Here is a 19,819-nt window from a genome sequence, read left to right as displayed (position 1 = left end):
TACCTTGCAAGTATTCAGTTACATAACAATATAATCTGATCAAGCTATATAGTCTTTGGGCCCACCTTCATGGGACTGCGACCCCCCCCCCCCCCCCGCCCTCTCTTTTTCCCCCTAGGTTTAGTTATATTTAAACAATGGTGCATGACATTTTTTAGGTGTACTGCCTCTTAAAGATGGATTTGCCTGAGATAAATTTTAGCCAATGGAAATACTTGGAAACTTCTGGACAACCCTGGGATGATATATAAGGAGTGGATTGATTGGGTCTTTTCCACATTGGACCAGCTATCGCAAAAGAGTTACCTCCCTCCCGCCCGTCGCTGGTATTTTATGTGGTTTTCTGCCACCCTAGATCCAAGGGGGGCATATTTTCAGTAAAATTCTGCTTGAGTTCTAATAACTGAGCACAAATAGTTTTAATATTTGATGTATTTTTTATTTCAATAAATAAGAGATTTCTTGGTATTATTATTTGTCAGAATATTTGGTGAACCAATTACGTGCTGCTGCTATTTCATGCCAATACCCTTGTTCTTGTTTTTTTAATTTTCTTTTAATGATTGTGTTTTAGTCTCGGGGTTTGTAGCCTACAGTCCCATGTTCATTTAAAGCATTCCAGATTCATGCTTATCTTCCAGAATTAGATTTAGGAGCAAATATTTGGAGCTGCCATATACTTTAAAAGTGTAGGTAAAGGTTTCCTAGTTTTGGATAGAGTGGACAAGGGTTACTCTCTGTTAAAAATGTTATTGCATTCTGTGTCTGTTATCATTATTATAATAAAGGATATCTATAGCGCCAACAGTTTGCACAGCGCTTTACAAAATAAAGGGAAACAGTACTGTTAGTGCCAGTTCACACTAACGAGGCACGACTTCGGGGGTGACCTGTGAAGTCGCGTGCACCGTGACTTAAGCGCGACTTGCACGGACTTCATATAACGAATGTCAATGCAAGTCGCTCCGATGTTGCCCCAAAGTAGTACAGGAACCTTTTTCTAAGTCGGAGCGACTTGAGTCGCTCCTATTAGAACGGTTCCCGTAGCACTGCATGGACCGCGACTTGTCAGGCTGACCAGTCGCCTGACAAGTCACGGTAGTGTGAATGGGCACTTACAATACAATTTGGATGGCTCCATTTCTGGGAGCAAACAACTTAAAAGAGGGAGCAAATGGCACAAAGGGTATTCATTGTGAGGGATGAGCTGATAGAAAATGTAAAAGTTCAGTTGTTAGGTGGAGGTGTTTTAGGCTAAACTTGGATGAGGGAAGCTTTACGAGATCATCTAAAGCTGGCCATACACTGCTTTCTGATCACTGAAATTTGTTCAGTATGTGGCTGTTCCTACTCAGCAGAAGTTGGCGGTTTGACTAACTTCTGTTTAGGGGACATGATGGATAACTTTTCTCGATCAGAGGCTGCAAATTCCCAGCAGGGGGCATTCCTCCATTCACATCGCTTGTAAAAATGAAGGAATCTGTTGGGGGAAAAAAGTGAACCGGCTGTGACTAGCTCAAAGATGAATAGAGTAGGAAATAGCTGGAGAGATTGGGACATGGAGTTCCAGGTTCCAAGGAGAAGAGATGTCCTGAATATGCGCATGGGAGTAGGCAATGAGGGGGAGAAAAACCCTCTCTATTTGTACTGAACAAGAAGTTAGGGTAAATATTTAATGGATACACTTGGCAAATGACAATGGCAAATAGCTAGGAGGGGAATTCTCCTCACTTTGGAAATTTCCTCCAAATTTCTGTTGTGTCTGCTAGAAAGACGGTAAAGGGAAATCTCCCCAAGGCCCCCCAAACAGACAGCAGAAATTAACCCTTCCCCACTCTATCCAAAACAACCATAAATAAGTTATTTTTTTTTGAGCTTGCATTTGCAAGAAGATAGGCTAGTAGTTTACCACAAAACTAATGACCACACAATACAGTAAACTTTGTGCCCCACTGATATTAGTTTCCAACTCAATGGCCACAGGAATGCCTCAATATGTAGAGCACATGCACTTTATTGTGGCACACATAGGACAATGTCTGTATAGAAACAGTTTGCCCCATTAAATCACACCACACTGACCTTGTGTAACCCATTTAAGGAGAGGGTGCTTAGCTAAGCAGTAACACCCCACAAATCCCAACATGTAGAAAAAACAGAACTCCAACTTCAAAAATGACCGTTTACTGAAGTCCCAGACATCTCTGACTGAAGAGTATACAGGTCCTCAAGGTAAGAAATATTGGTGCTGGGCCTTTAGTAAATGGACTTTCTGAAACATTGTTGAAGTGCCTTGCTTTTCTCTGCATTTGCCTCCATAATCAGGCACTGGATTGTGTGCTTTAGATAGAGAAGCCCACCAAAAAAATTATTATACTTTTAGTTGGCGCTTCGTATGAAGGACTACAACCTGGATGTAAGCTACTGAGAAAATAAATATGAATAACTAAAATATTGTTGTTGACATTTGTGATATAGTCACCTTTTGATCTACAGTATTTCTATGTGACCATTATAGAGTTTAGAAAATGAGGCTCTTCTGCTGGGATATGCCCTGGAACCCCCAATGTACAGAAGAAGGATGTCTATTTTAACTGTCACAGCGGTATGCCTAAATAACGAAATGATTGGTTATACTTTATCGTCTAAATCAGTGGTTTCCAAACTGCGTCCCTAGGGCTCGATGCGGCCCTTTGTTTGCTTTTATGTGGCCTTGGGAAACTACTCCATCCACTGACATCAACAATAGAGCATCATTCCTGTCACTGATACCAATAATGGAGCACTATTCTTCTCACTGACACCATCAAAAGGGCACAATTCCTTCCATTAACACCAACGACGGGGCACATTTCCTTCCATTGACACTGATTGGCACAATTCCTTCCAAAGACACCAACGATGGGTCTTTGTTTACTCCCACTGGACACCAGGACATTCTTTACTCCCAATGGCCCTTGTCCGGCCCCCTAAAGTCTGATAGAAAGTAAACTGCCCCTTTGTCTAGAAAGTTTGGAGACCCCCTGGTCTAAATGGTCAGTTTTTTAAATATGAGATTTATGGTTAGTCCTTCAGTATACCTGATAACCTACCTTATTGAAAAAATGCATTGATACAATTTTAAAACAGAGAAGGAAAATAAGACCTTATACGATTACAATTGCTACATTATTTATCATTGAATAAATCATTTCAGATGCGTATTTATACACACATACGCACACATCCACATTCACACAAGTAGTGGTTTACATTGTGATTTATAGTTAACACTTTTAGCACACTCTCTTGAAAAAGCTCACTGACTTGTTTACCCGCTCTAGGACACAAGTGGGTCAGTGCAAATCTCTGAAAATGAAGAATAGGCTGAGCATTGAGAGGACAAGGAATGATGCATCTGTTGCTTCCATCTGTAAAAATCTGTTAGTGGTATATACAATTTTTCACTAACTGGAAATATCCTGACAAATGTCATAGAGCATAGAATGAGAAGAATAGTTCAATCCGCAGCCCTTGAATCTCAGCAGAAGGAAGAACGTTCTCCATACTGCCCCCTTATTATCAAGTCTTTGTCTATTGCTTAGCCATGTTTCCACTTCATGCAGATGACAGTAGTCACACAGGGCATCAGTCCCAAGAGTTGGCAGCTCATATAGCATTCTGCCCATACACTGCTGTTTGACTGATTGTTGCTGTCATTCACTGCTTGTGTCTTGCTTAGTAGGTAACGTGCTGTCCCGGACAGGGAGAAGGTCATAGTGGCATGGAATGTGGCTGTTCTTTGGAAGGTCATAGAGATCTTGGCTGGCTTTACAGTTGTTGTTGAATACTCCTTGGACTGCATTTCCGGTGGGTTCTGTTGTAAGACAAATAATGCAGTACTGCCATTATTAAAAATACACAGCTAATGTACATGTAATCTTTTAAAAACATTGCGTTTGAAGAAGTTTAAATTTAGGTTTTCTATGACAATTGCATTTAGTATATGGCCATACATAAAATTCAGTAAAACATTGTCACCACAGAAGACATGAGGGCATTCCAAGCAACTCTATCCTCCACATGCAGACTGGGTTCTTTACTGTAAGAGCTGTGGAATTGTGTAAAAAGTGTTCTGCAGGAACTGGTTCTAACAGAGCCCTGCCGACCCTCTATACTTACCTTTTCAACGATCCCTCGCCACTCTTTCCTTCTCCGCAGAAGCACTGAATTGATTTGGGGACCTGGGGGAGTGGAAATGTCAAGGCCTTGGTCTGACAGGGGAGATGCCAAGTATTGTGTACAGCTACTGAGAAGAAAAGAATAGCAGAAGAGTACTGGTAGACTGAGCACAAGCGGATTGAGGCCTTTGCAGACAGACTGGGGTTTATTTACTAAAGGCAAATAGACTGTTCACTTTACATGGGAAGTTGCACTTTTCAGGGGAATTTTCCCCAGAGCTTAGTGAATGAGGGGAAGCTCTGCTGACTTCCGACATCCAATTATGTGCAAACAAAAATTCTGGTTTTTTTTTTCCTTGCACGTAATTGGGTGTTTTTTTGCAACGTAAAACCATTCATTAAAGCGGAGTTATGGCCTCAAAAACGACTTTGGGCCATCCGCTTGCTTTGTGTCACCTGTAAAAGAAATGTATAGTACAGAATTTTTTTTTTCGTTTACTTACCTTGATATTGAAGAAAATATACTTACCTTTCTTCCACTTCCTCCCTCTGCAGCCGCGGCCCACGCCGTCACTTCCTGCTTGCATTGATTCCTGGGAGCTGAACGTCATCGCTCCCAGGAATCAATGCGCCTGCACTGGCCCCGCTCATCAGTTCCGGTGCAGGCACGTCAATCCCTGCTAAACAGTTTCTGAACATGCCCAGCTGTGGAGGGATGACGCGCCTGCCTCGGAAGTGACGAGCGGGGCTGGTGCAGTGCATTGTGGGACCGAAGAGAACACGGAAGAGGACGCAGAAGAGGACACGCTGGCTTCAGCTGCCCACACCTGAGATGGCAGCGCTGGAGAAGAATTTTTCAAGATAAGTATTTCTTCTAAAAGGTAAGTGCGACCTGGGACAGTTCAGAGGCTATCCATTGTGGAATGCACTAGCCCTGACTGTCCCGGGGGTATTTTTAGTGAAAAATACTTTCCGAGGCCGGAACTCCGCTTTAAGCTCTGGGGGAAAATTCCCACTTTCCATACAAAGTTAACAGCCTATTATCCTTTAATAAATCAACCCCGTTGTCCCTTTGTACTAGAAGGGAAGGTGACAGTGTTTCTTTGAACTATAACGTTCACTCATAAACATCAAGTGAGTTATGAAACTTGCATTATAATCAGCAATCGACTTGTAATGTAATCCCTGGTACAGATGTGTATTCTATGTAATATTCTGTATGTTTTGTTTCAGTAACACACATGGTACAGGCATTAAACAAATACCATGTTAATATTGTTAATATAGGAATACATTATTTAGTTTACATGTTAAAACTTGGGAATGGAAATGTCACTCACTTCAAACAGGCTCTCCATTGAGGTTGAAGCCATTGCATGCATGCAGAGGTGAAATAATTCATTGCAAAGGTCTGTAGAATTCTGGAGAGGGGCTGTGCTGTGCAGGGCTGGCTGCACAATGATAATATGGGCAGTGACGGGTACAGTGAAGGATTTGATCCCCTGCTGATTTTGTACGTTTGACCACTGACAAAGAAATGATCAGTCTATAATTTTATTGGTAGGTTTATTTTACCAGTGAGAGACAGAATAACAAAAAAAATCCAGAAAAACACATTCTTGCATACGCAGGTTATAAATGGATTTGCACTTTAATGAGTGAAAAAGGATTTGATCCCCTATCAATCAGCAAGATTTCTGGCTCCCAGGTATCTTCTATACAGGTAACGAGCTGAGGGAGTGCTCCTAATCTCAGATTGTTACCTGTATAAAAGACACCTGACCATAGAAGCAGTTATTCAATCAGATTCCAAGCTCTCCACCATAACCAAGACCAAATAGCTGTCCAAGGATGTCAGGGACAAGATTGTAGACCTACACAAGGCTGGAATGGGCTACAAGACCATTGGCAAGCAGCTTGGTGAGAGAGTGACAACGTTTGGTGCGATTATTCGCAAATGGAAGAAACACAAAATAACTGTCAATCTCTCTTGCTCTGGGGTTCCATGCAAGATCTCACTTCATGGAGATTCATTGATCATAGGAATGGTGAGGAATCAGCCAAAAACTACAGGGGAGAATCTTGTCAATGATCTCAAGGCAGCTTGGACCATAGTCACCAAGAAAACAATTGGTAACACACTACGCTGTGAAGGACTAAAATCTTGCAGCGGTTCCCCTGCTAAAGAAAGCACATGTACAGGCCCGTCTGAGGTTTGCTAATGAACTTCTGAATGATTCAGAGGAGAACTGGGTGAAAGTGTTGTAGTCAGATGAGATCAAAATTGAGCTCTTTGGCATCAACTCAATTCGCCGTGTTTGGAGAAGGAGGAATGCTGCCTATGACCCCAAGAACACCATCCCACCGGTCAAACATGGAGGTGGAAACATTATGCTTTGGGGGGGTTTTTCTGCTAAGGTACCAGGACAACATCACCACATCAAAGAGATGATGGACAGGGCCATGTGCCATCAAATCTTGGATGAGAACCTCCTTCCCCCAGCCAGGGCGTTGAAAATGGGTCACAGATAGGTATTTCAGCATTACAATGACCCAAAACACACAGCCAAGGCAACAAAGGAGTGGCTCAAGAAGAAGCACATTAAGGTCCTGGAGTGGCCTAGCGAGTCTCCAGACCTTAATCCCATAGAAAATATGTGGAGGGAGCTGTAGGTTCGAGTTACCAAACGTCAACCTCGAAATCTTAATGACTTGAAGAGGATCTGCAAAGAGGAGTGGGACAAAATCCCTCCTGAGATGTGTGCAAACCTGGTGGCCAACTACAAGAAACATCTGACCTCTTTGATTACCAACAAGGGTTTTGCGAAGGGGTCAAATACTAATTTCACTTACTAAAATGCAAACCAATTTACAACTTTTTCTGAAGTGCGTTTTTCAGGATTTTTTTGTAGTTATTCTTTCTCTCACTGTTAAAATAAACCTACCATTAAAATCATAGACTGATCATTTCTTTGTCAGTGGGCAAACGTACAAAATCAGCAGGGGATAAAATACTTTTTTTCCCCTCACTGTAAGTGTGATCTACTAGAATAGTAATGGGGGAAGGATGAATGAGGAACTGATGCTAGTTACGCATTATCAGTTTTTGTTTTTTTTGTTCAACCCAGCGAGCTGAACAAAAAAAAACTGAAGAGCTTGGGAGGAGCATGCTGTACCAACGAAACAATGTTAGTACAGCGATCTACCCGCTGAGCTATTGTATTCTGACAGGGGGACTGCCCCCCCCTCCCCCGCCAGCGCTGATCTGATGCTGGTTTTCCAGCATACCTGTTTGACAAAAGCCGGCCATTCTCTGGTTTCTTTTGAAGCGGCCAATACCAGATATTCGGCTTGTGTGTACCAAGCTTTAAATTGCAGAATACTTTCAACTGCTTCAGATGCAGTGGGGGATTTATAAAGTCAATAACTGACAGAATCAGGTGCATATCTAGCCATTTACATCCATCACTTTTAAAATTCCTTAGGGTGGATGTAAGCTACTGAGAAAATGAAAGGAAATAACTAAAATAAACATTGTTGACATTTATGATATATTCACTTTTTATTCTTTTTCTATGCATTGTGACCATTATAGAGTTTAGAAAATTATGCCTTGGGCCCCCTGATGTATAGAAGTAGGATGTCTATTTTACCTGTCAATTACTGTCAGGTGCATATCTAGTGCAAACAAACTAGTCCATCATTTAGCAAAGGCTTTGCAATAGTATTTGCAAGCAATGTGCCAGTAAACCTGGACTGCACTAAGGACTGATGCATCGGACGTTCAGCCACGGTGCATGAGGCTCCAGCGTTTAGGTGGGGGTGGAATGTACAAGCACATTGTCCAACCCTGCACTCAGCTGCCACAGCTGGACGATGCACTGAGCAATACTTATGTTTAGTGCAGTATGGGTCTAGGGACGTATGCCCAGAATGCAGACTGCTTGCATTCTGAGCATTTGTTCCCGGGTGCATACTGCCCTAAATGTAAGTACGTTTTAGTGCACTGTCCAGTCACAGCAGCTGTCAGCCTCTGACAAACTCATGGCAATGGGGTCGGACAGTGTGCCTTTATCATGTACCCACACTTAAACACCGGAGCCTAACGCACAAACGCTAAATGCCCAGCATGCACAAGGCCCTACAGATATGTCACTGCAGGCAGAACAGTTTTCTTGTTTAAACATACATACACTTAATGGGACTGATTACTAAAGAAAAAGTTCTAGGGTCCTTTCACACGAGGCGGACCGTTTTTTGATCCGTTCTGGCCCTTTTTTTTTTCTTTTTATGTCCGTTTATCATCCCATCCATTTGCGGATGATAAACGGAGATAATGTATGTCAATGGGATTGCGGATGTCAGCGGATGATACAGCTGACATCCGTTTTTGCGTCCGTTCCGTTTTATTAAACGGAAGAAAAATAGGGTTCTCTTTCGTTCCAAAAAACGGAATTGATCGGAAAGGACACAAATCGGATGTCAGCGGATGGTCATCCACTGACATCCGCAATCCCATTGACATGCATTATGTCCGTTTTTCATCCGCAAAAAAATGGGATGAAAAATGGACATACGGACCGCCCGTGTGAAAGGACCCCAACTTAGCTCAGACAATAAGGTACAGATGTGTTCATTTTGAATACCCAATCAGGTGCAAGGAGAATTTAGCAAATAATTGGACAAATAAAGTGAACATTGGTTCACCTTCTCTAACATTTCTAACATTTTAGCTTGTAAAGTGAACAGTTTCTACTCCAAAAGTGGTCAGATATACATTTTATGTTGGTGCAGTACTATTTATGAGCAGCGGAGGGGAGAACTTTTGAAGACGACTGCAGCTGTATAGTAAATTTGTCTCATAATCAATCTCACTGCTCCCATTTTGCAGAGCAACAAATGGCTGAAGCTGGCCAAATTCTATTCAAAATTTGCCCTATTTGGCAAGAACTGGCTAAATTTCGATTAGTTCCTGGCCACCCCTGCTCAACAGAAGTTATTCATTTGATCATTTGATTGACTTTTTAATCAGCAGCTGCAGCCACTAATCATTGTATTCTGACAGAGGCAGGTCCTGATGTCAGAATACAATGTCTCGTATATATGGCTAGCTTAAAGGGCCATACACACTATAAGATTTTCTGAAGACTTCTTCCTTCAGATTTACCTTTTCTATGTAGTGCAAGGGCCTGCCAGATTGCATACAAATTGAAAGTGTTTAGGTTTGACCTCATATTATATGGTTTTGGTAATTCTAAAGGAAAAAGTCTTCAGAAAATCTTATAGTGTGTATGGCCCTTTATGCCCCATACACACGTGCAGATTATCTTCAGACTTTTGTCTGCAGACTTACCAAAACCATATAATATGAGGTCAAACCTAAACACTTTCAATTTGTATGCAATCCGGCAGGCCCTTGCACTACATAGAAAAGGTAAATCTGCAGACAAAAGTCTGCAGATAATCTGCACGTGTGTATGGGGCATTAGTCTCTCTGGTTGTATTCAAAACTATCTTGCCTACTAAATTCAAGGTCCAATGTCCTTCTGAAATGCATGTTATTGTAGCTTACTTAAGCTGGCCATAAACTAGTAGATTTTCAAAATAAGGTTTTTACAAACATTTGTACAATAATTCTCTGTACATTCAATGACTTGACAAATAATGTTTGATTACACAATAAAATTTAATTAGCTTTTAGCATCTGATCACTATAGTGATGAGAACATATGAAGGAGCGTGATAGAAATTGGTGCGTTTGAGAAAAAAATTCTATCACGCTCCTTCATATGTTCTCATCACTATAGTTGAAAAAAACCATCAATTTGACCCCCACTAACGATTAGAAAATCTAACAAATGTTCCAATCAAAATTCTACTAGTGTTTGGCCAGCTTTATGCTGTTAATGTGCCATTTCATTCAAGTCCATAAGTCAGCCTAAACCAGACATTGTGCCTTGTAAGCACTAAGCAGCATCAACATTCAGATGAAAGATCAGTTTGTAAAACCAAGTTCTTAAACTCCTGCCTGCAGGCACAAACAAGAACATACAGAGACATCAGTCTGGAAAAATAGCACTCTGGAAACATAGACACACTCAGTGTTATCTGAATATGGCTTACCATTTTGGGAGCCCTTGTAAATTAATATGCTGTAACAAAAAGTAATGATAATATAACTACCTAACATATTATCTGGCCCCCACAATACATTCATAATAAAATACGATTCTTTATAAAGTCTTTCTTACTTTGTGTTTTGAATATTGGATTTACATGTCATGTGAGTCCTGTTGGGGAGATTTCCCTTTAAACTGATACTAAATGCACATTTTGTTTATTTAAATGAAAAAATATTTTCTACTTACCTGCTCTGTGAAATCATATTGCACAGAGCGACCCCGTATCTCCTCTTCTGGAGTCTCGTGCCTGTGAGCTCTCCGCTCCTTCTTCTTCCGAATGCCCCCTTAGCGAGTCATATGCTAAGGGGGCACCCGTGTGGGCGCACTCCCGAGCCAGGTTATGTGCATCCATTGACAAACATACAGAGATGTATAGTAACTAAGTAGAACTACTTCACTACTGTACTTAAGTACCGAAAGGCGGTATCTGTACTTTCCTAGAGTAGAATTTTTTTCTCCTACTTCCACTTTTACTTCACTACATTTTTTCTATGATTTCAATACTTCTACTCCGATATTTTTTTTTTTTTTTTTGTGCTGCATAGTTACTAGTTACTATTATAAAAATTACCACTGCCAGAACAGTAGATGGCAGGTTTCATGAAGCTCAAAACATGTGTATTATCAGCGCATACGAAAATAAATGCTACTGAATGCGTAAATAAAAGCTGCATTTGAAATAATAAAAAACAATATGATGTTCAAACTTTTGACTTCTTTCTTTAATAACTACATAACACAGTACTTGTACTTTTACTTTCAGTACTTGAGTAGCAAAATTTTTTAAAAAAACTACTTGCAATACTTAAGTACAAAAAATGTTGAATACTTTAGTACTTCTACTCAAGTCACTTTTTGATCGAGCACTTGTACTTTTACTCAAGTATGGGTTTGAGTACTTTATACAACTCTGCAAACATATCACTGATAAGCCATGCCACCACTCTCTTCTCACAGGAGTTTGACTGACAGCAGCAAGGGTGTCAGGAAGCTAGTTCAGCTAATACTAATTCTCATACAGCTAATCCTTCTGCAGCCAATGATAATATTTCCGCAACTAATACTAATTCTTCTACAGCTACTGCTCATCCCATACAGCAAATGTTTATGCATTTGTACCTTAATGTATAGAATGAATAAAAAATGTTTTGACTTCAGAGCCTTGCTGTACTATCAACTGGAAGTGGGAGGAAATATATTTAAAGAGGAAGTAAACCCTCATAAAAAAAATGAGAAAAAAAAACCTGTAAAGACAAAGGCATAATGAGCTAGTATGCATCGCATACTAGCTCATTATAAAATACTTACCTTAAAACAAAGCCCACGCAGTGCCGCCCGCTCAGCAACAGGGCGGCCGACATGTTCGGCCGTCTTGCTTCCTTGTTCACGTCCTCCGGCCATCTGATTGGCCGAAGGCGCGATTACATCACTCCCGCGCATGCGCGTGGGAGCCGCCATTCGGGGCATAGGGCTCTGAGGGAACGGAATGACGTCATTGGCTGCATGCACTGTAAATATCTCCTAAACGATGCAAGTTTAGGAGATATTTATAGCACCTATAGGTAAGCCTTAATTTAGGCTTACCTATACGTAAAAGACTTTAAAGTGGGTTTACACCCACTTTAAAGCAAGATAAATCTTTAGTCCAAAGTGAGGGAAACTCCTATCATTCAAAAATGTTGATTTTCCTCACTAGTCCCCATGAACGTGGTCACCAGGACAGATAGAGAGGGCATATCTCCCCAGCAGGAACACAGACAGCAATAATAATGGATGCAGGCATTCCAACCATTCCACATTCTATGCAACCACTGAACTTTAATGTTTCATAAACCTGGACGATATTATACAGAGAAAAGATGGTAGTAGGCAGTCCCCGGGTTACAAACATCGGACTTACAAAACGACTCCTACTTATGAAGTGAAGGAAACAACAGGAAGTGAGGAGAAATCTCCCATAGGAAGGGAAATTCGATACTGGAATAGTTCTCATGGGAAAAATGTGTCTCCACTGAAGCATTATCACTAATCCTTGTTTCCACAACAACCCAAAATTTTCAAAACCCAGTTGTCACAGGGACAGAAAGTGAGGTGAAATTGTCTGAACAGGGGTACAGACAGCAAAACAAATGGTACAGGGGTGTTAACCCTTCCCTATGATATCCAAAAAACATAAAAAAATTTCTTTTGGCTGGAGCTAAACTTAAAAAATTTACCTTTTCCGACTTACAAACAAATTCTACTTAAGAACAAATCTACAGTCCCTATCTTGTTTGTAACCCGGGGACCACCTATAGTAATAATAACAATAATAATGTATTGTTTAAAGCAATTGACAACTCTTAATGACTTTAAAGAAACATGCAGAATCTGAAAAATCATTCCTTATTGCTTGTTCAAGGTCATTGACCCAAAGTATTAGACCAGAGGGTCATAACAGCCCAGCAGCTAGCATTCTCAGTTGGTCAGCAATGGCAACCCAGCATTTCTCCAATGACAGCTAATGCAGGCATGATCATTCAGGAAAGTGGGATTTAAGTCAGAAGAACTTATCTGCATACTTGCAGCAGTCCAGTGACTCAAATATTGAAACAAAACCATCTGCATGACAGAATGAAATAGAGGGCAGCTTTGGCATGTTTTTCTCATAACAGATTTCCTTCTAAGGATAAGTTCACTTTAAAAAAAAAAGTGCATTTATTATTTTTTCTTTTTGGAGCCTGTAAAGCATTGCACCAGCGATCGGTAGATTGCTGGTGCCATGCAGGTCTCCTGCAGACTTGTCAGTGTATCTGTGTGTCTGTACATCCAGTACAGAGAGGCAGATACACTGACATGAAGAATCATTGAGAACTACAAGCCAGAATCCACAAAGGCTGTCGGTACTTGTAGTTCATTCATTCACAGAACTCTGTAAATAAATGACACGGCCGTGTAGGCAGAGCCCCGCACTGTCACACTGATTTCAAAAACTGACAGCTAGTACAGGGAACTTCACCCCATACTGCTGTCACAGGAAGGGAGGGGGGTTGGGGGGAATCAGGCAATGGATGCAGCGCTAGGAACATGTTACATATTCCCAAAGATGAACTAGTTGCATCTCCTATCCTGAACCATTAAAGGTTTTCCAGCCTTAGAGTACAGCAGTACACCACACAGTACTCTGCTGACAGTGTACACTTACATACACAAGGCCTGGCAGGGTTTTCTACTGTCTTATATCCTCTTTATAGAAAGGTTTTGGGCCGTAAACAAATATATTCGAGATCAGCTCACGCAAATACTTAAAACTGTCACCATAACACCTTCTATATGCAGTTCAAATAACAGTCTGGCCATAGACATAAGTGAACAGTTGGAAGTGCATACACAACCAGCTTCACAATGTCTTTGGTGCCAGCCTTTCCACTAAACTGGGATGCTCTGGTGGCACAAGTATTCCAATTTAGGATAAGAGAGAACGGTGGGGGAAGCTATTGTATCCAGGTGGGCACAATAGCAGTTAGGCAAATTTTAGCAACCTTGTCTATTTTTTGTTGTTGTTTGGGGCATTCACAGGCTGACATATAGGGGTTGATCTACTAAAGGCAAAAAGGTTGTTCGTGTTGCAAGGGAATTTGAACTATGCAAGGACATTTTGTGGGGAATGTGTTGTAAATTCACTTCGCAGAGAATACCCAATCATGTGCAAGGAAAGTTAAAATACAGAATTTTTGCTTGCACATGATTGGATAATGGATGTCTGCACAGCCTCTTCACATTCGCTAAGCTAATGGAAATGCCCTTGCAAAGTGTAAATTCCCTTGCAAAGTGCACAGCCTATTTTCTTTTAATTAATAAACCCTGTAGACATTACTAAGACGGCAGCTTTTATATTGCCATTGAGCAGGATAGAAACATTTTGGCTGGCTGATATGGTTTTTCCTTTGACATAATTTAATAAATTTCCTGCTATGTATTAAAGGAAAAGAACAGGATAAAAAATGAAACCAAGTAAGACTTACCAACTTCATACACATTTTTATTGGCCAAGCTGCCGTTACTTATCTCTGCATAAGCAGAGTCCCTCCGCACTGGTGACTTCATCTCCACGTAGCCGCACTCTGTATGTTTAGGCAGAAGAGCTGGCGGATCCTTGATGGTGGCATATGGGTTTTCAGTGCTGCTCAGTGAACAGCTGCTTATGCTATATGAAGAGCTTTTCAGTAGACCTGAGCAAAAGAAAACATGAGTCATCAGGATCTGCTCTCATTTTCCAGTGAGTGTAATCCAGTACGTGTTAGCCAGTAATAATCATAAACTAATGGACGTGGGCTGCTCTGGAAACATCCTATATTTTGGATTTCCTGTGCCTCAAACTTATGTTGTGGCAGAGTTGTAAGAGTCTGACAAAACTGGCTGAAAAAAATGTCAAATCCTCTAGAACAGCCTTTCTCAACCTTTTCAACAGAGAGGAACCCTTGAAACAAAATTCTAGTCTCGGGGAACCCCTGCTAAAAATGAAAAATCTACAACTCATGACACATTGATGTGACAGTCAGTGGGAAGAATGCTCCTTACTCTTGTCATCATTGGGAAGAATTACCTCCTTACAGATAGCTAAAAGGAAAAATTATGTCATTGGGAACTTATCTGAGAAGCAGAAATTGCCCATTGCTCAAGGAACCCCTAGCAACCTCAGGAGGAACTCTAGTCGAGAAACCCTGCTCTAGAAGGTGGAAGAGTAAATCTTTACATATTTCAGCTAAGTATTCAGCGTTTTGTCTGAATTTCTACTTTAATTAATAAGATTCCCACCATGGCCATATTGCCATCAGTGTAAAACGTGCCAAGGCGCTTCTGAGATGACTGCTGTCTAGTATTTTATACCAGTAAATACATATTCGCCAGCACACCAAGGCTCTTGCAAAAGCAGTCCAAAACTTTATTGAAGTTACGATCACATCAAAAATAGTGCAACATTTCGGAGCCGCACAGGACCCCTTCATGCCTGACGAATGGGTCCTGTGCGGCTCCGAAACGTTGCACTATTTTTGATGTGATCGTAACTTCAATAAAGTTTTGGACTGCTTTTGCAAGAGCCTTGGTGTGCTGGCGAATATGTATTTACTTGTAACTAATCCAGTTGCCAACTGGTGATCGCTTCAGCACCCAACATACACGAGCCTACAAACCAGGTGTGTGATAGGAATATGAACTATATAGTATTTTATACCAATGAACATTTACTGGAGATCCTATGGTATTGGATCATCTATATTTTGTATCCAGAGAGGATGGAGAAGTATTTTTTGCGCTTTATGATGTTACTCATAATGATCAATCAGATTCAAATGATACATTTACATTAAAGATTTAAAAAATATGATTATGTTGCTATAGGAAACATCATTCTCTTTTTACTGAATTTTAGAACATATCCCCTTACCATGCTCATTGAGATATCCTCCTTGTTTCCAGTCGGCTGGCAAAGTACCCGTGTAATCTATAGTGTGCGATCTCTTTCCTGGATCCAGGCTCTTTAGGTTTACAAAAAGCTGGCTGCTTTTAGACTAAATGAATAAATACATTTAGACACAATAAATTAATATCAGCTAAGATGTACTCTGGTGCAACACATAATTCAGTAATAGCATTAGATGACCACAGCTCGACCATGCTAGTGTGAGACAAACACCACATTAGGTTTATGTAAACCCTAATAATGAATATCTCTTATTTGCTCTCTTTTGTTCTGTTATATATTGTATGTCATTAAAAGGATCTGTTTAGAAAGTACAAAAAAGACTAGTTGATCCTGCTAGAAATCCAGTAAACTGCTAAGTTCATCCTATCCTAAAGAGGAATGCCACAATACCTATCCAAATGACATTTTCCCTAACACTTGCCCGTATATAAAAATAAATTAAAAATACATACATACTTACTAGTCCATGAAGGCCAGCATTGTCTTGTTGTCTTGCTTTCACTACACTACACTCTCCTTACACTAATCTTCTCCAAGCCAAAAATTCCAAAAGGTTTCCTTTCCAAGTCTAAAGGACCTGGCAGAGCCCTGTGATGTGTCTACGCATGGGGCGGTTCCCCCACGCATGCGCAATCAAGCCGGTCACTCCAGCTAACCGGCAGAGACACCATAGCGATTCTGTGCATGCGCAAGATCCTGAAAACTGACATCTGGGATGCATGTGATAGATATTGCAGGAGGCAGTTTGCAGAATCTCAAACATGCTCTTGGGGCGACCCGAGGCATGTCTGCGCATGCGCAGGGTCTAGATACTCCATGCTCATTTAGGCGAGGATTGGATAGAGTAACGGAGGGTTATAAATCCCGTAAGGTTTATTTTTGCCTTATTTGTCCCATTGGGGGAGATTTACCCTCACTTCCTGTTCCATAGCCAAAACAGGAAGTAAGGGGGAACTCTTGCTGCTCAGATCACCTCTATAAACTACAGAACACTAGGAATTCTGGAACTATGTTTTAAAGACACTTCCTATCATAGGGTGACAGTGCTGCTATTCCATAGTGAGTGACTCTAACTGATTACGACACAAAGTGTGTTTCTGGCAGGATATAAATGAAAAAAGAAGACTAATGCAGATACCACATCTAATGACTAGTAAGCTACAATATATTGCATTTTTTGGGGTTTGGGGCTATTTCTTCTTGTTTATATCTTCTCCCTCAGTCTTCCTTAGTCTTTATCATTTATATACAAGCTTTCTTATTTTTTTGATAATATTTTTTGCTTTCATTATTGTATAGAATATACATACAATTAAAAAAAAATCATTTTATATGTAAATTGGCCTGGTTTGTAGGTTCATGATCAACCTTAAGGCCTCAAGCATGCAGGCATAAAAAAGCTTTTAGACATCTGGTGTTGAACGCAGGTGCAAGTTAGCTAAAGTGCCCATGCACATGCAGGCATTTAAATGCGTTTGCATTCACAGGTGCAAAAAAAAAGGAAATGTCCTAAACTTGTGATTCTGGAGAAGCATTTCTGTGCCTATTACATGTAAATGAGCATAAATACACTCGTAAAGTGAGTTTATGCGCATACGTTTTTTACATGCCATACATGCACATATCAGCGCTTGTAATTATGCGCCACAATAAGCATTTTTTTAAGATGGCTTTTTCTGCCAGCTTCTAGCAGAAAGATCCAGCGTACACAGGAATATTATTGATAATAAGCCAGTGTGTATGAGGCCTAGGTTATTCTGCAGACCCTTTCCTAAAATGTACTTTATTTTTAAATGCTTGTACTTTTTCATACAAAGGTTTATATAAATGGAAAACTATGTTATGGAGAGGAGGAGGTGTTTTGTAGTACTGGCTACATACATATTCACCAGTATACCAAGGATCTTGCACAGCAGTCCGAAGAAACTATTTATTGCAAAAGGATCACATTAAGATAGGTGCAACGTTTCGGAGTCGAGCAGGACCCCTTCGTCAGGCATGTGATGATGATTACATGCCTGACGAAGGGGTCCTGCACAACACTGAAACATTGCACCTATCTTAATGTGATCCTTTTGCAATAAATAGTTTTGTCGGACTGCTGTGCAAGATCCTTGGTATACTGGTGAATATGTATTTACCAGTGAATGATCCAGTGTCCAGCTGGTGATCGCTACAGCCCCCACAACTGATGTGCCTATATCCAGGAAGGTGTGCAATGGGAATATCAATTATTCCTATTTTGTAGTACTGGCTCATTTGTGTTCTAGGCTGCCAATATACGGTACAGTGAGCGACCATTATCACTCAATGCTAGGACAACAAATGTGATATTGGTAGGATCACCAGGTGAAAATAAAAAGGGGAAAAAATCCTGAAAAAAAAGAAAGCAACCACCACATCTAATCTAAGGAATGGTAAGCTACAATATACTGTAAATTTAGATACACTTTAAAAAGGAACGCCCCAAGTAAAAACTGTCACATATACAGGATGCCATGTTACTTTTTCCCATGAATTATGACAAACTCAGTAATTGTGTAAATATATATATATATATATGACACCATATATATATATATATATATATATATATATATATATATATATATATATATATATGACACCATATAGGAAATGCAGCTATCACAAAAAGTTACATCAATCCAAGCAATTTATGATTCCACACAACAAAAAGGTTGTTAAAATCCCATATGGCAAGATGAATAACTACGTTATGCAACGAAAGCAAGTAAAAAGAAAATAAAAAAAAGTACATTTCGTCTTTTACTGAGAAAATAATACCCCCAAGTGAACTATATACACTCCAGGGACATCATTACTTGTTTGCAAATTCGTACATTTGTCTGCTGTGAATAAATTGCTGTTTTCTTTCTCTCACTGATTCCTAAATGGGAGTCTGCCTTCACTGTAACCACCCAAGCAATTTCAATGTTGCATTAAGAAAAGCTTCGCTGCCGGTACTTTAACCGGTAGCTCACTGGGAAAAACAATGAGCCCATGCTATAAGAATGAAATATAAATTCTGGGGTAGTGCACAGAATGCCTTCCTATTGTGAGGGAAGAACATTCATTTCTGACAGCTTAGGAAAGTCACAGCTGCAGTCACATACTGTATATTATTTATTTATTTATTTTATTCCTAGATTGTAAGCTCTAAAGAGCAGTTCCCTCTGATTTCTCCTGTATTGAATTATATCATAACTGTACTGTCTGCCTGTCATGTTGTAAAGCGTTGCACAAACTGGTGCTATATACAGTATCTCACAAAAGTGAGTACACCCCTCACATTTTTGTAAATACTTTATCATATGTTTTCATGTGACAACACTGAAGAAATGACGCTTTGCTACAATGTAAAGTAGTGAGTGTACAGCCTGTATAACAGTGTAAATTTGCTGTCCCCTCAAAATAACTCAACACACAGCCATTAATGTCTAAACAATAAACACAAACCAGGCGCTCCTGGGATGCCTGTAGGGTGGAGGGATAGATGCAAGCCTGTGAGGCTCCCCAGCGGTTGTTCTGCTATTAGCCATCTAATGGCTCAGTAAAGAGATTCGCACCCAGGGCAGCCATAGGAAAAAATCCAGTCCAGAAGTCAAAGCAGTAATCACAAATCTGGCACTCCTGGGGTGCCTTTAGGGAGGAGGGATATAAATAAGCCTGTGAGGCTCCCCAGTGGTTTTTCTGCTGCTAGCCAACAAGCATAGGAAGGGTGCTGATACGGACAAAAGTACACGGGGAAGGCAGCGCATGAACCACACCGGGATGCAATGGATAAAGAAGTCAGGCGAACATCCAGTATAGGAAGGGTTAACAGTTTATTGGTATTGATGACCGAAAAACAAATATGACTTGATAAAGCGCATATCGCGAAACATGTAGTCATGGCAACCATATAGCTTATGGTCCACCCCTGTTCCTAGTATTTCCCCGCAAGTGGCGCCTGTCCGGCTGATGTCACCGCTACGGAGCTACAGCGGAGT

General features: G+C 40.5%; 1 protein-coding gene across 2 annotated transcripts in view; it reads right to left on the bottom strand.

The window, feature by feature from the left end:
* Positions 1-3,027: 3,027 nt before the first annotated feature.
* MEGF10 (multiple EGF like domains 10) overlaps positions 3,028-19,819 on the bottom strand; it is a 202,254-nt gene continuing 185,462 nt past the window's right edge. For both annotated transcript variants that reach the window (XM_082253244.1, XM_082253243.1), the window contains exons 22-24: positions 15,771-15,894; positions 14,347-14,553; positions 3,028-3,856 (exon numbers count right to left, since the gene is read on the bottom strand). In XM_082253244.1, the coding sequence (XP_082109370.1) occupies positions 3,696-3,856; positions 14,347-14,553; positions 15,771-15,894 (492 nt within the window). In that variant the 3' untranslated portion in view covers positions 3,028-3,695. The remainder of the gene's footprint in view (positions 3,857-14,346; positions 14,554-15,770; positions 15,895-19,819) is intronic.

The sequence above is a fragment of the Pelophylax lessonae genome (assembly GCF_965119305.1).
Source record: "Pelophylax lessonae genome assembly, chromosome: 1".
Classification (NCBI taxonomy): Eukaryota; Metazoa; Chordata; class Amphibia; order Anura; family Ranidae; genus Pelophylax; species Pelophylax lessonae.
This window is presented reverse-complemented; position numbering and strand designations above follow the sequence as displayed.